The sequence below is a fragment of the Chionomys nivalis genome, chromosome 8 (assembly GCF_950005125.1).
Source record: "Chionomys nivalis chromosome 8, mChiNiv1.1, whole genome shotgun sequence".
Classification (NCBI taxonomy): domain Eukaryota; kingdom Metazoa; phylum Chordata; class Mammalia; order Rodentia; family Cricetidae; genus Chionomys; species Chionomys nivalis.
The window spans coordinates 29,875,119-29,890,368 of record NC_080093.1 but is presented as its reverse complement, the minus strand read 5'-3'; the positions used below and the strand labels follow the sequence as shown (position 1 = coordinate 29,890,368).

General features: G+C 44.1%; 1 protein-coding gene across 1 annotated transcript in view; it reads left to right on the top strand.

Moving 5' to 3' along the window:
• Slc1a1 (solute carrier family 1 member 1) overlaps positions 1-15,250 on the top strand; it is a 77,472-nt gene that overhangs the window by 50,779 nt on the left and 11,443 nt on the right. Inside the window, exons 3-9 of the mRNA XM_057778813.1 lie at positions 3,529-3,621; positions 4,708-4,822; positions 6,209-6,251; positions 7,584-7,679; positions 11,602-11,786; positions 12,817-12,924; positions 14,821-14,943. Of these exons, the coding sequence (XP_057634796.1) occupies positions 3,529-3,621; positions 4,708-4,822; positions 6,209-6,251; positions 7,584-7,679; positions 11,602-11,786; positions 12,817-12,924; positions 14,821-14,943 (763 nt within the window). The remainder of the gene's footprint in view (positions 1-3,528; positions 3,622-4,707; positions 4,823-6,208; positions 6,252-7,583; positions 7,680-11,601; positions 11,787-12,816; positions 12,925-14,820; positions 14,944-15,250) is intronic.

The following is a 15,250-nucleotide window of genomic DNA, read 5'->3' as shown; positions in this document are numbered from 1 at the left end:
GGTTGAGTGCCCACTTCATGCTGAACAGTCCTGAAAGGTGTGGAGACTGTGCTGTGTTGTCCCTATGGTCACTTGTGGCTATTTGAATAGAGATTCATTTCAATTAAGTAAAATAATTCAGTCTCTTAGACACCTGGCAAATGCTTGCTAGCACTATGTAGCTTGAGGCTACTTCAGTGGACGATGTAAATACAGTTTCTACAGCACAGGAAGGCCTGCTGGGCAGGGGTGCTTTGGATTTCCATGGCACACGGAGGAAGCTGATGTGTCGAGCATGGTGCATGAGAATGTGGTCTTTGGGGTCAAACCTGCATTGAGAGCCTAGCTCCACTGCTTCGTTTCCCAGCTTGGTGGCATGCAGCAAAAGCCCATCTGAGCCTAAGATTTATCCTCTCTAAAAATGGGCTAATAATGCCTACCTCACTGAATTAAAATGAGGATTAAAGGATATCTGTGATCAATGTGCAGTCATGGCTCAAGACAATGTCAGTTGCCATCATCAGCATCTTCCACAGATATGGGGTACTTAGATTATCCAGACAGACGTTTCATAATCACTGAATTCTGTCTTTGTCTCTGTAATAGTTTGAGGATATAGCTGTTTTCCCTATTATCCTTCTCTGTGGTAGTCATCAACACCTTCTCACCATGGTACATTGTAAGTCTTCCAAATGCCCGGGCTTGGGGGCTGTGGTTCCCTCTCATTTTTATGAATACAATGGGAGAGAAAGTAGATAAAATAGAGAAGTATGATTGTTGATTTTAGGAAAAGTTTTGTCTGGCTGGGAAGCATGAATGACCAAGGCAGATGGGGGAAAAATGGGAACAAAGCTCTTCCTGAGGGTGAGCCTGAGACAGGTACTGCCACTACTCAGATATGTCGATTTAAGATATTTCCACCGAGAATCCTGTTTTTAGAAGCCTTTTGTTGCCAGCTGAGTCCTTAAGCTGAGGCTGAGGCACTGAATTCATGGTGGTGAGATGTATTTCATTACCTGAGAAGAAGAAACAGAGAGAAAGGGGGAGGAACCAAAGATGAGCTTGACCCATGTGGGGGTCTCTGTAAACACCATGGCCAGCAGAGTGTCAGTCCAGGGAATGTCCGTCCAGGAAGAGTCGGTCCAGAGAGTGTTCGTTCCAGGGAGTGTTCTTCCAGGGAAAGTAGGTTCCAGGGAGTGTCAGTCTTGGGAGTGTCAATCCATGAATAGTAGGTCCAGGGAGTGTCCGCCCAGGGAGAATCAGTTCCAGGGAGAGTCGGTCCAGGGAGTATCTGTTCCAGGAGGCTAAGAAGGAAATTTGGCTCAGTATAACTCAGTGGCTGATGCTGCTTCAAACATGGAGAGTCTGAATCAGAGTTATTTATTTTAGGTATATTTAAGCACAGCACAATTTGGGGGGAAATTTTCCTGATGATAATTAACTCAGTCCCTTGGACACAACAAGTCTTAAGGCATGACTACATCAAAACTCTTGTAAAGTATATGTGACATCTTCCATAATGACAAGCTCATTCATTTTTGAACTGTGACCTTCAGCTCTCTTGAGTGTTTTGGTTGTTTCTACTATTGCAGCTGCTGCTTTTGAATGCCTTATTGTCAGGAAAATAAGTTCTCCTCAGCACACCAAACTCTATTTTTTTCCCACCAAAAAAAGAAAGAAAGAAAGAAAGAAAGAAAGAAAGAAAGAAAGAAAGAAAGAAAGAAAAGGCTAGACTTCAAACTTGTCCTGGAAGTTGGTAAATGGACGCTTAACAATATCTTGGGTGAGTACTGAAGGCCAGAGACCGTCTCTCCAAATACTGCCTTCCAGACAGGCAGTTCACAGGTCAAAGAACAGTGTTTAGGATGAGAAGTGACACTGCTCCAACAGCAATGACATTCTCCTAGAGTTCTCCTGTCCTTCAGACGTGCACCAGGAGCTATGAGGAGCGCAGTCCTCCAGTCACTTCAGAAGATGGATAGGATTTTATGGTGTGAGGAATGCCCCTGACAGTCACCTGTGCATGCTGCTAGCCCTTCAGCTCCAATGGCTTCCCGTTGGCATTGTCTAGTGACAACCTCTTCCCTTCCCCCTGCTGCCCTGAACCCCAGGTTTTGCACAGAATGGTGGGACATCTCATGTTAAAATGAAAAATCATTCTCTATGGTGACACTTTGGCTTAAAATAGGATTTTCAGCTTGGAAATCAGGCAGTGTAGAATTTGAAATCTCTAAGTGACAGCCTGCTGCAAAGTTTCTCAAGCTGTCCTGTCTCTCTCCCAGAAACTAAGAGAACATCAGTCGACTCGACTTGTACAAGCATCCCTAGGGAAAATGCTTCTAGCAGAGACAGATGCCCCCTGCCTGTAACACAGCCATCCCTTCAGACAAACCTCTCAGGCCTAGGCAACATTCAGTCATTTATTGGTAGCTAAGACTAGTTGAAAGTAGACCTAACAATGTGGCCATCATGTCTCTTGACTTCTCAGCACCATGGAAATTATTCATGTCCTTCCAGTCTTATATTTTTGAGGTATCTCATAGTAGCAAACATGTATAGTACATTTGTTCACCTAGGAATAATTTTGGAAGTTATGAAAAGAGCTGGGACATATACTAGGGTAGATAATTAAATTACCATAGTTTATGATTGTATTAAGTTCAGAGACAATCTGAAGATCCAACAACAAGGGACCAAAAAGCACATTATAATCCAACCACATGTCAAGACGATTATGTATGAATTAAAATTACCTTTAGACAGTGAAGACTAATACTTTTTTTAAAAAAAGATTTATTTATTTATTATGTACACAGTGTTTAGCCTCCATGTATGCCCACATGCCAGAAGAGGGCACTAGATCTCATTACAGATGGTTGTGAACCACTATGTGGTTGCTGGAAATTGAACTCAGGACCTCTGGAAGAGCAGTCAGTGCTCTTAACCTCTGAGCCATCTCTCCAGCCCCCAAGACTAATACTTTTATGTTAACTATAAAATTATCTATGTTCACAAAACTGAGAAGAAGATTTAGTAGAATGTTAAATATGGTTGGTGAGATGAAGTGTGTTTGTGGGCAGGGAAGATTAATATCTATTGCTTTAATAATTATAGACAAATATTATCTTCTTAGTTTGAGCCTTCTGACAGAAAAGACAGAGAGATCAGTGGAACTGTGATTGATTTGCCTGGTGTCACTTACAATAAAATCATTAACTTGGTTCAAGATAAATGGTTCCTCAATACTGAATTTCAGCGGGAGCTTATCTCTGCTATTCAGTGATATTACATATGTGTTCTGACAGTGTCCATATGTCACCTACAGAAGGGATCTTCTTCTATTTTATGACCAACCCCAAGAAAACCAGAGGCCATGGCCATGGAAGTGGGCAGTGTAGGGAGTCTGTGCCCCGCCCATGGCTTCCACTCCTGAATTCTGCATTTGCTATGTCTTATAAACTGTGAGGTGCACACCACTGCTCTACTGAGGCCCTAGTGCTGGAAATCCACCTTTTAGCTGTAGCGTGACCTTTCTCCTTCTCCCTCTAGGTGTCGCTGCCCTGGATTCCAATGTATCTGGAAAGATTGGCCTGCGTGCTGTCGTGTATTACTTCTGCACCACCCTCATTGCTGTGATCCTCGGTGATGCTTCTTTCTGACTCCCTCTTCCTCCTGTGTGTAGTAAAAAAAGTGGCAGGCTGCGTCCCTGCTGCCCGGCTAGTTTATACCCGAAATAACCACACCAAATTGTATTAATTAAATTACTGTCAGGCCCATTATCTCCAGCCCCTTATTGGCTAACTCTCACATATTGATCTAACCCATTTCTAATTAATCTGTATTGCCACTTGACTGTGGCTTACCCTTATGAGTCTAACCAGTGTCCGTCTCGGAGAGGAGAGCCATGGCATCTGCCACACTGCCTTCTTCCTCCTAGCATTCTGTTCTGTCTACTCCACCTATCTAAGTTCTGCCCTATCAAAAGGCCTAAGCAGTTTCTTTATTTGACCAATGAAAACAGCACATAGAAAGAAGACCCTCCTACACCACCTATGTATTTGTAACTTTGTGTTCAAAGTAATTTGGCTTCTTAAAGTGCACATTTTAGCCAGAAATCAATATTGTATAAAATTATCCTGGGCTGTGGCTGCCTTCAAGCCTGCATAACACCTTTTCTGTAAACAAAGTGTACTGCAGACAGAATTTTTTACTGTGGTTCTGGGTATCAAAGTCTCTTGTAAAAACAGAGAGGAAGTGACATTTCTGTGCTCAGTCAGTATCACTGGGGAGAAAGAAGTAAGGCCAAGAGTCTATATAATTTTAAGCCAGATAATTATCATTACTAGAAGTAATAGAACATTACTAGAAGACAGTTCCAGAAAGATTGCCGTGTATCTGCAGGTAGAAATAACAGAAAGACATCAAACAAATGGTGTGCCTTTGCTTCCAAGCCTTCTGTGGCTGATAGCATAGACTGAAGAACAGAAGGAAGGCTGGACCTAGTGTATCCAAAAGTAGTTCAAGAAGACATTTTTCTGCATGCACTCACTGGCTTCTGGGGTAGGGGAGTGGTAATTAGGGCTTAGCATTTCCTTGGGAACTTGGGACCCTCCATGTCACAGTATTGCCTTGACCACCACCATGTCACCTGGTTCTCTAAGGGCCGCCCCAGGATACCAGCTGCCCTGGAAGGTTTTAATTCTGTTTGAATACTGTCCTTGGCTATAGGTATTGTGCTGGTTGTGAGCATCAAGCCTGGTGTCACTCAAAAAGTGAGTGAAATCGACAGGACAGGCGAAAGCGCTGAAGTCAGCACAGTGGACGCCATGTTGGACCTGATCAGGTGAGTCTTGCCAGCGGGTGATTTCCTCGGTGGGTCATCTGTATAGTCGCACAAGGCCCTATGAGTGATTGAATGCTCTGATGTCTTAACATTTTTAGGTGTATATTAAATGGTGCACATATGTGGAGGTCAGAAGACAACATCAATGGTTGACCCTCTCCTTCTGCCTTATTTGAGTGAGGGTCTTTTTGTTGACTTCTGTGCTGTATGTGCTAGGACAGCTGGCCCTTGAACCTCTGCATATTCCCCTGTACCTGCCTCCATTTTTACTGTATAAGCACTGAGATTATAAATATGTACTACCGTGCCAAGCTTTACATGAGTTCTGGGGATTTGAACTCAGATCCTTATGCTCACGCAGCAAGTACTTTACCCACTAAACCATCCCCCAATTCAATATTTTAACATTTTTAATAATTTTAAATTAATATGCATCTTTGTTTTTCTGTAAATTTCTACTTGCCAAGCATGGTTCAGAAAGCAATGGACAGAACGGGCCTCTGTCTGAGGACTTAGCATGGACAGATATGCAGGAAATATCCTTGTTACATAAAGATGCTGGGAAGAACTGGATGGTCAGTTCTGGGGGTTACTTGGAGAAATTCGTGGTTTTAATTGCACAGAGAAACTCTCTTTTCTAAAATGGTCAGTGCCACAAACAAACTAATGAATTGAAAGTACCAACTCAAGCAGAACAAATGTAGAAGTTACAGAATATGTCCATGTTGAGCAGTTTAACGATGTAGGACCATGATTGTCTCTACTTGTGACCATTTACTGTAATTTCATATGATTTCTGCTGAATTTGCTAACTTATAAAGCCATTGTTAGAATCACTAGGTTCTGTTCATAGAGTGGAACAACCAAATCATGATAAATTGCCAAGAAAGCCAAGTACTTAAGTCCTTAGTTTTCTCTTTATGTTTCAACTGTCCTACCATGCCTAACTCATCTGAGAAAATAATCACTTGGATTTCCTGAGTCTCCAAGGCATGAAACAGCTGTTTATAGGATCCATACAGGTTTTTTCACACCCATATTTCATTGGTTTATGTATTAATTCAGTAATTATGACAGAATTTGCAACTGGTAAATACAACAGATTGTTATAAAAATGGAAAGATACTGAAAATCAAACAGCTGCCTTAGCTCTGTATCTATCTACCTGTACAGCATTTCCCCAAGAACAGCAAGGGTGTCACTTAAAGAATCTGTTCAGTGGTGGTTGGCTAGGAGAAACTCAGCAAGGGGGCACCCTGCAAAGCAGAGCCCAGGAGAGAAACCGGAATATCCAGCCTATGCTATTCTCAATTCTGTTGACATACAGTTCATCGACCAAAAATATCTGTTTCCCTGATGTAATCGTGTTCTCCGTGTCTCCAACAGGAACATGTTCCCTGAGAACCTGGTTCAAGCCTGTTTTCAGCAGGTAACATCCATGGGTTTGTTTTTGAGTTACCCCTCTGTCCCCATGACCCACTGAGACTTCATTTTCTCCAACGACACAAGAAATGAAATTAGCCCATCAAATTTGAGAGCAGAAAGCTCACCTGTGGGTGATGGGATTTCAGATGACTCCTGTCTTTAGGATCATGTCAAATACATGTCATGATTGACAGCTCTTCCTCTCACATAGAGAAAAGCAAGCGCTTGCTGACACGGTCTATTTTATTTGTCTGTATTTTGGAAAGCCATGTTATATTTGTGAAGAACTTGGACTTCCTGCAGATGCAGTGCAGTGGACAGAAGAGCTGTCCACCTCTACTTTCCATCCTTGGCATGGTGACCATCGGTGTCTATCTAACCCACACCATGTTGGCCAGTCCACCCAGAACTGGGACTTTTTCTTAACATCATTAGGTGTCTGTTGCTGGAGTTCTGCAGCAAAGTCAATGGTGTTTTAGAGGTTTTTTTTTCCTCATGAATGTTTACCACTGTCTTCACCCACTGAAAATCCCTTTCTGTTTATCTGGGCTCCTAAAGACAGCTGAGTCGATCACAAACTGCTGTATTCATTTACATAAATTACATGAACAGAGACCTCTATATATACCAACAAAAGTGGCAATTGCATTGCTATCCTGCAGTCCCCATCAGGAACAGAACCACCTCTGTTTAAGGGGTGTCTTTGCAGCTCAGCTCCTGGGGTCGTTCGGAGGGTTCGGAGTTGGCAGAGATTCTGCCTGCGGGACAGTTCTTCTTATATAGTAGCTTTTTCACAGTCCACGATGATTGAAGCCTCACAGAACCAAAACAGGGCTGGCTGAATGGAGAAATTCAACAGGAATCTCACTGACAGCACAGCCCTGGAGGAACTGTTGATTTGGACACAACCACCCAGTTACACCTTTCTCGGAACTTATTAGTCACCATGACTATTTTTATCAAAGTGCTAAGGTTATTTTTCCAGATTAAAGATGATCAGTTTATAAAAACAAAAATGATTGACAGGACTCTCCCTATCTGTGAAAGTCCCTACAGATAAAACCTGCTTCCTATTTCTTTCCACACATTCCCCTATCATAAAAGGGGGAGAACATTCTATTGGGATTTGGGTTTTCAGATCCCATTTTTAGTCCCAGCGCCTCCTGGGAAGGATCATCAAAACCTAGAAGCAGCAGATGTGCCATCAATAGAACCCTTAGGTGACAGATATTTGGCCAAAATAACATCCCTGTGGCATAGCCCCAATTGAATGCAAAAAAAAAAAAAAAAAAAAGTTGTTTTACTTTGTGTGCACTTGCTTTTCTCCAACGTGCAGTACAAAACCACACGTGAAGAAGTGAAGCCTGTCAGTGATCCTGGGGGGAACGTGACAGAGGTGTCTGTCACCACCGCCATGACGACAATATCTAAGGTACCATCTGCCGCCCTACCCTTCCCCGGCATGCATGTGCCAGTCTTGAGTGGCAGGAGAAAAAAGGCGTTGAGTTTTTTTTTTTTAAGACAATGAGTTTTATTACGCACAGAATCCATGTTTCTGAGTTTTCCTCTTCTCCTAATATATCTGTAGCCCTCGAACCTTTTGCAGTCCCCAAGAGTGGTGCAAAACTACGTTACCCACAGTACCTGAGTTTGAACTGAGGTTGGATGAGGCTACTATATCTTGTCATTTTGGTTTTCATTTAATAAACAAACATCCACATTGGTATGTTTTATTCCACTTTTATTTACCTACCATGCATTTTCCTGGAGATTTCGTGGTCTGTTTATTTATTTTACTTTGTCCTGTATTACACTGAGGATCTCTTTCGCTGACTCTTTATTTAGTGTGTGGGTGGTTAGGCATACTGGGGATTGAACCTTGGGTCTCCTGTGTGCCAAACATTCTGCCCTCATGCTGTTTCCCCAGGGTGCATGCTCCCCCCCTTGCATAGTAGCAGCTATGGGTATTCACATACTTCTCCTGCACTTCGTTCAATCACCGCCATTATCTTCTCTGTTCTGTCCTCCGTAAGAACCCCACCTACTCTCTGCATGTGTGTGCGACTTGACCACTAAGCTGCTTCCCAGCCCTATAGACTTTTCAATCTGGAGTCCATGTAGAAGAGAAAGCATACAATATTAGAGCTTCAGTCTCCTCTATACTTCTTCCTGCAAACGACATAATTCCATTCATCTTTGTGGATGAATGAAACTCCACGGTGTGTATGCACCACATGGTAATGGATTTCCTCTCTCCATTCACCTGTTAGTGAGCGCCTAGGCCATATCTTTGCTATTGTGACCAGTGCTGCAATAAACATCAGTATGCAGTATTTCTGTGCTGTGGGGACTCTGAGTGTGTCCAGGAGTGGTGTGGTTGGTTATATCTGCAACGCCTCTGCGTCCTTGCCAGCACTTGTTTCCTTAACAGCAGCCATGATAACTGGGGTAGGATGGACTCTCGGTGTACTTTTAATTTGTATTTCCCTGATGATGAAAGATATTGCTCAGTTTTCATATACGTATTGATTAGTTGTTGATTTTACTATATAAAATTGACAGAAGCAAAGTAATAAAATGCTCCATAATGTTTCTAAGTACAAGAACATGGCGATGCCCTCTGCAGAGAAAATATATGTGCTATAGAAGCTTCAGGCATGAGTACAGTCCTGTTAGCTGTGAATTCCATGCTAATGAATCAACATATAGAAAACCAGACATCTCTAAACAGAAATGCACATTAAACAGTCATGCGCTAACTGCTTGGTATAAACAATGTAACAAGGCTCCTGTATTTCTCCATGAAGTACTAACATGGTGACTGTGTGGACTTTATAGAAGATGACTACCAGGAATAAAAAGCACCAACTTATTCAGAGATGATGATGACCCTTGTCACCTTACCATGGCCACTCCCTACAGCTGGGCACTTTGGGGTCTGTTTTAGGTTTGCAAGGCTATTGAACATAGAATACAGGCCCCTGGTTCCTTGTCTCAATCTCTCCCCTGTATGTGAATCTGAGTCCATACCATCTTGAAATTCAGAAGAACCTCATGGCATGTGTGCCAGGTTCTCTACATGGGATCCAGCCCCACTCCAGAGTGCAACCAACTCATGCCTGTTCTGCCATGAAAGAAACACAGTAGCCTCATCTCCATTCAGAATAGATTTCGTCATCAGAGTAGACCATAAAGTTATCAAGACAATCACTAGGCTTTGAGAGTTATTGAGGTTTCAGGATTGGGGGATCAATTTGTGGGCCTGAAGAGACACTTTGTAGCCCCATAGGAGACTGCTGAAGTATAGTAGACTTCATAGTAGCCCAAAGAAAGTATTTGTTCTGGGTTTAAAGTGGAAGAAAGAAGTGGGGAGGGGAGGAGGGGGATTTAAGGGGAAGACTATTTAGGCAACTTAGTAGTTAAATTGAAGCTGGATATGATGGTGCATGCTTATAAGCCTAGAACTCAAGAGGTTAAGGATCACTCTGGGCTACTGAGTGAGTCCCTGTCTAAATAAATAAGTAGGGGCCTGGAGAGATAATTCAATGGTTAAAAGCACTTGCTGCTCTTCCAGAGGACCTGGGTTCAGTTCCCAGCACCTACATTGGGTATCTCAGAACTATCTGTACTCCAGCTCCAGGGGATCTGATACCCTCTTCTAGACTCCATGGGAACCCCCACATACATAGCATAAACACACACACATTCACGCATGTGTGTGCACGCACATACACACACATACACACACACACACACACAAGAAACAACTAAGTGAATAAATAAATTCAAATTCAGTAAGCCATTGTTGACTTCCTGCTTTCTACGGCAAAAAGCCTTCATTTCTCCTAACTGTAGCCCGGCTTCTACTTGCCTCCCACGGTGAGGGTGGGGCCTCTTCTGTGTAGATCCATCCTTTGCTTGCTCCTTATTCCTGACTTTTGATAAGATTTCACAGTTTTCTGAGCACCCTCAATATTGGAGTTGCTGGTGCACATTAAGAGGATAGTGGAAGAACAGATATCATGTGACATGTGACAGATTTGTCACATCCCCGGGCAATGAGTGATCAATGTCATCATCAGAGAAACCAGGGTGCTGATGAGGGAGCATTATTGGAGCAGGCTACAGAAGCCCAGGGCATCACACCTTTGGCCTATGGCATGCATCTTACCTGACTATGCTCTGTCTCTTAAGTACTGTGGTGGCTTGGAAGAAAATGGCCCACAAAGAGAGTGGCACTATTAGGAGGTGTGGCTTTGTTTCAGTGGGTGTGGCCTTGTTGGAGGAAGTGAGTCACTGTTGGGGCGGGCTTTGAAGTCTCATATATGCGCAAGCCACACCCAGTGACTCAGTTCATGTGCTTGTCAATCAAGATGTAGGACTCTCAGCTCCAGCACCATGTCTGCCTGCACACCTCCATGTCCCACCATGACGATAATGGATGAAACCTCTGAATCTGTGAGCTGCCACCTCAGTGAAGTGCTTTCTTTCATAAGACATCTGTGGTGGTCATAATGTTTCTTCACGGTAATAGAAACCCTAACTAAGACAGGTACCCATGCCTCACCTAACTTTCCCTAACCTCACAGACAGCATCCATGTCCTAGTTTCTGTGTGACTCTTGTAACTCATACTATGGCTGTGCGGTTAAGATACTAACACCATCTCAGTATTGGCTCAGGTTTCTCACAGCTCATCCTGTGTCTCCAGCGACATTTTAAGACCTTGCGCTGTAGCCTGTGCTGTCGGAACACTCTAGCGGCACCATAAACATTTGTTCTGTCGTGAATAAGAAATAACAGGTACCCCGGTGGCTCATCAGCACAATTCTTTATAGTCCTGCTCTGCACCACACAGATTATGTTCTGTTAGTAAACCGCATGCTATCTTTTGCTCAGAATAAAGAAGTGATTCATAGCATCAAACGTCTGGCTAGAGTTTTTATGTCTTTAAAATCCCACCAGTCACCTCAGACTGAAGGCAGTGATGAATGTCCCTCGGCTTCGTTCTCAGGAAGGAGCAGATGGTATAACGTCCTCCAAATGTTCATGCTGGTAAACACCATGTAGTTCTTGCATTATTAATTTCTACCTTTTAAAAAGAAGTCTCCAGATGTAGTTGGTGGTTAGCCCTGGAAAATGCCCTGATCCTAAAATTCATAAAAATTCACAACATTCAGCACTGGAATTTTTCAAAGGACATGTTCACAGATGGGCTTGTTAAAAAGAAAGAAACAACAACTCCATAAACTTCAGTGGTCGGGATGGAGTGTTTCATGTGTAGGCTTCCCTTGTTGTCATTATACCTCTGGTTCCCAGAATGTTTCAGTGGATTCTCATTGTTTTGATCCACAGAACCAGACAAAGGAATACAAAATTGTGGGCCAGTACTCAGATGGCATCAATGTCCTTGGCTTGATAATCTTTTGTCTCGTCTTCGGACTTGTCATTGGAAAGATGGGAGAAAAGGGCCAGATTCTCGTGGATTTCTTCAATGCGTTGAATGAAGCAACCATGAAAATCGTCCAGATCATCATGTGGTGAGCAGCACCGACTGACACGGGTTTGCTTCCACGGATAACACCTTCTCAGAGCTGGGAGGAAGAGGCTTCCATTCCTCAGCCGGCCCTTGCTAGAGAAGGCAGACATTTAAGATTAGGATTAGCTAATTTCACACCTTCCTCGGGAATTGACAGACACTGAAAGTCTGTCAGCCATTGTGTCTTCCCTCAGAGGCCTGGAGCTACCCAGTATTCCTGTCAGTGGGATCTGAGAAAGTTCCTGAGGTGTATGAACACAAGGTGCTTTTCTTTTTAGGCCCTGTGCAGAAATGAAATTCAAAATATCACAAGTGTGCTAGCTTGGGTATCAACCCATCTGTACAAGAAAACTGTCTTCCAGCATCCAGTGATACCATCTGTCTGTCCTGTCTCTGAGATGCCCCAAAGTTCAGCTTTCCTGGACCACTGTTCCCTGCCCTAGCTTGTGTGGAATTGGTTCAGCATTTTATAATCCAAATAATAGGAAGCAAAAGCAAAATAGCCGGTGGTAACAGCCAAGGAAGTCACTTAATCCCGCTGAAACCTCAGCTTCGTTGCCTGTTAGATAAAGAGAGTAAAACCTACCCCAGGGCTAGGGGAATAATGCCAGTAAAAAGCATCCCAGGCATAAAACCTAGCTAGATAGAGCTCCACATGGAGCCACTGTGGTCACACCACTACTGCTGCTGTTGCCTCTACTGATGACATCTGAGAAGCAAGACAAACAGCTGGAGAGATTTCGCTCATACGCGATGAGCAGATATGATCGTCACTAGGGTGTGTGTGCTTTTGTAGTACGCTTTCTGACCGGCTGCCCTTCTTTGGGGGTGGAGCATGCAGACACGGGGGGGTGGGGGGGCAGCAGTGCATGCTGGGCTTGAAGCTGAACGCTTGGCTTCCTCATTGCCAGCCTCCCAGTGGCCTGAGCATGCGCACTGAGCAGTCCCGCACTGTCTTCTTCCCTCCCCAGCAACCTGTCCGAGAAACGCTCCGAAGACTCAATGGTGTCTTTCTTGTGCTTGCTTTCTAGTTACATGCCCATTGGCATTTTGTTCCTAATTGCTGGGAAGATCATTGAAGTGGAAGACTGGGAAATATTCCGCAAGTTGGGCCTTTACATGGCCACTGTCCTGAGTGGGTACGTCCGACTGAAGAAACAGAACTCCCTGCAGATGCACCAGGGCTGCTGTAGAAAGGCCAGGGTGTAGCTGTTTAGATGGCTTTTCTCCCATGTGCGGGGGAGAAAGCTGGGGTTTGGAGCTAAGAGAGCATCAAGGTTGCCCTTTAACAGCTGTACCGTAGGTGGATCGTGCTGTGCTAATTGCCAGCTCCTGGCAGAACAGCTTGGACCAGACTTTGCCATTGTCTCTGTTGGTTGGGTTTAAAACAAGAGAGGAACTCATTTGTAGGCTCTTGGGGTTGGCTCCTGCCCTCTACTTCCTTTAGAATGTAAATTAATCAAACAGGAAAGCATGCCACCCACATACCCCAAGGCTGAAAGAAATTAGAAGGACCTAGATAAATTCCATCTTGAGCATGCAGGACTGGTTTTGGTTCTGATGTTCTTGCTGGGCCGGTAGCTACTGCTGTGATTTGTGTCACCGGGGTTATCAGGCTATTTAGTAAGTGTTTGAGACCTTTCAGAAGCCATCAAACAAATAGGAAGGTGACAGGGTTGAGTCCCTTGCGTATTTCTCACAACACAGCTGTTGACTCCTTCAGAAGAAATATCATAGGTTATGAATGGTGCCACTGAACACCCTGCCAAGGACAGAACGGTCCTACCTACTGAGAAATGTGGAGCAAGAGAATGAACAACTTACATTGCTTTGCTTTCCGTGGGCTAAAACCCCCAGCCCAAGTCATCAGCTTCCCTCTCAGACCCTGGCTACACTGACAAGTTCCCACAACACAGTATTAGTTGGTAACCCAGTGTGCCGGAAACACAGCTTTTCAACCGGACAGCAGCAGCCTGGTCCTACCGTGGGAAGGTCAGAGTTGAACTGCTAGACCACAGAGATCAGAGAGGTGGGGCTTCTACCTTCTACAGCCCTGCACTGGAGCTGCTGAGACAGACAATACCATGGGGTGTGATGCGCAGTGATGTGGCTGAGGTCTGGGATAATAAGTCCTTTCATAATGGGGTTCTGTTGAGTTCTCGTCTCTTGCTCTATTTATGTTTCTAACAGACAACTAAACATTCTAGCTAAGATCTCATGATTCTCCGGACTAAGAGGACTCTCCTCAAACCCTCAGGGTTCCTGTTTGTAGGAATCATTGCTTATGATTCAATCTTGTCTTAACTGAACTGCCGGCTTGCCACTTGCATGTTCGCACCGTCTGCCGGCGGGTCTTGTTTAGTCAGCCCCGTTTAGATTAACCTGTAGATTCTTATGTGAGGCACTTTGGGAATGCAGGAATAGCAAAGAAATGAGGGTCAGACCTAAAGTATAAGTTTCTCTTTATTGCAACTCTGACTTCCCTCTTAGATAGTAGACATGGTTCCCGAGCATAGTCCAGAACACAATATGGGGTGGGCTGTGATGAGCTATAATGAGGTAGCAACGTTGGGGACAAATGTGACCTTGAAGAGAGAATCAGCTCAGCCAGGGAAGGTGTGGAAAGGAGTGACAATTACCGGAGGTTTAAGGGGAGGCTTAAAAATTCCATAGGGTAGAGACAGAGAACCAGAGAGAAAGAAGGGAGAACGAATTCTGTGGAAGGCAGCAGAGAGGAACATCATTACACACTGAGCAGGAATTGTCGATTACAGAGATGGAGATGATTTGAGCCTCAGTGAGCTTGGAAATCTGTTCAGCTATATGATTCACTGACAAATGTGACAAAAGGTCTCATTTGCCGATCGAGCCTTGACATTCCCAGCTATGGAATGGGGCCAGGGTTTTGCGGTCAGCATCCCCATGTCATTGAGTCTTTATGAAAGTTTTAAAGATGTCATCATTTTAAAATCAGATTGAAAATCGGGCTCAAGTCTGAGGAAGTGGCACTAAGACTTTCTCCCTCTTGTCTGCAGGCTTGCAATCCACTGCATTGTAGTACTGCCCCTGATCTATTTCATAATCGTGCGGAAGAACCCTTTCCGATTTGCACTGGGCATGGCACAGGCTCTCCTGACAGCTCTCATGATATCTTCCAGGTAACTAGAAGAGTGTCTTGGAGGAACCTCCAGACGATGCTTCGTCAGCTTTTGTCACTTGGTGAAGATGACTCCAGCTTCTGGTTTGGATAGACCCCGTTGAGAGATGGCACCTGTATTCTCTGTCCATCTCATTGAATGTATTTCTCCACCCTTTGGAATACTTCCTACACTTTTGCGGTGACCTGATACCCAGAAAATATTCTTGTGTAACTAGAGGTAGTGGTAGGCACGTCACCTTCCGATTCCTGGACTGGCCAAAAGTACCAGCATAAAGGCTGGTGAGGACCTGGGTTCAAGTCCCAAT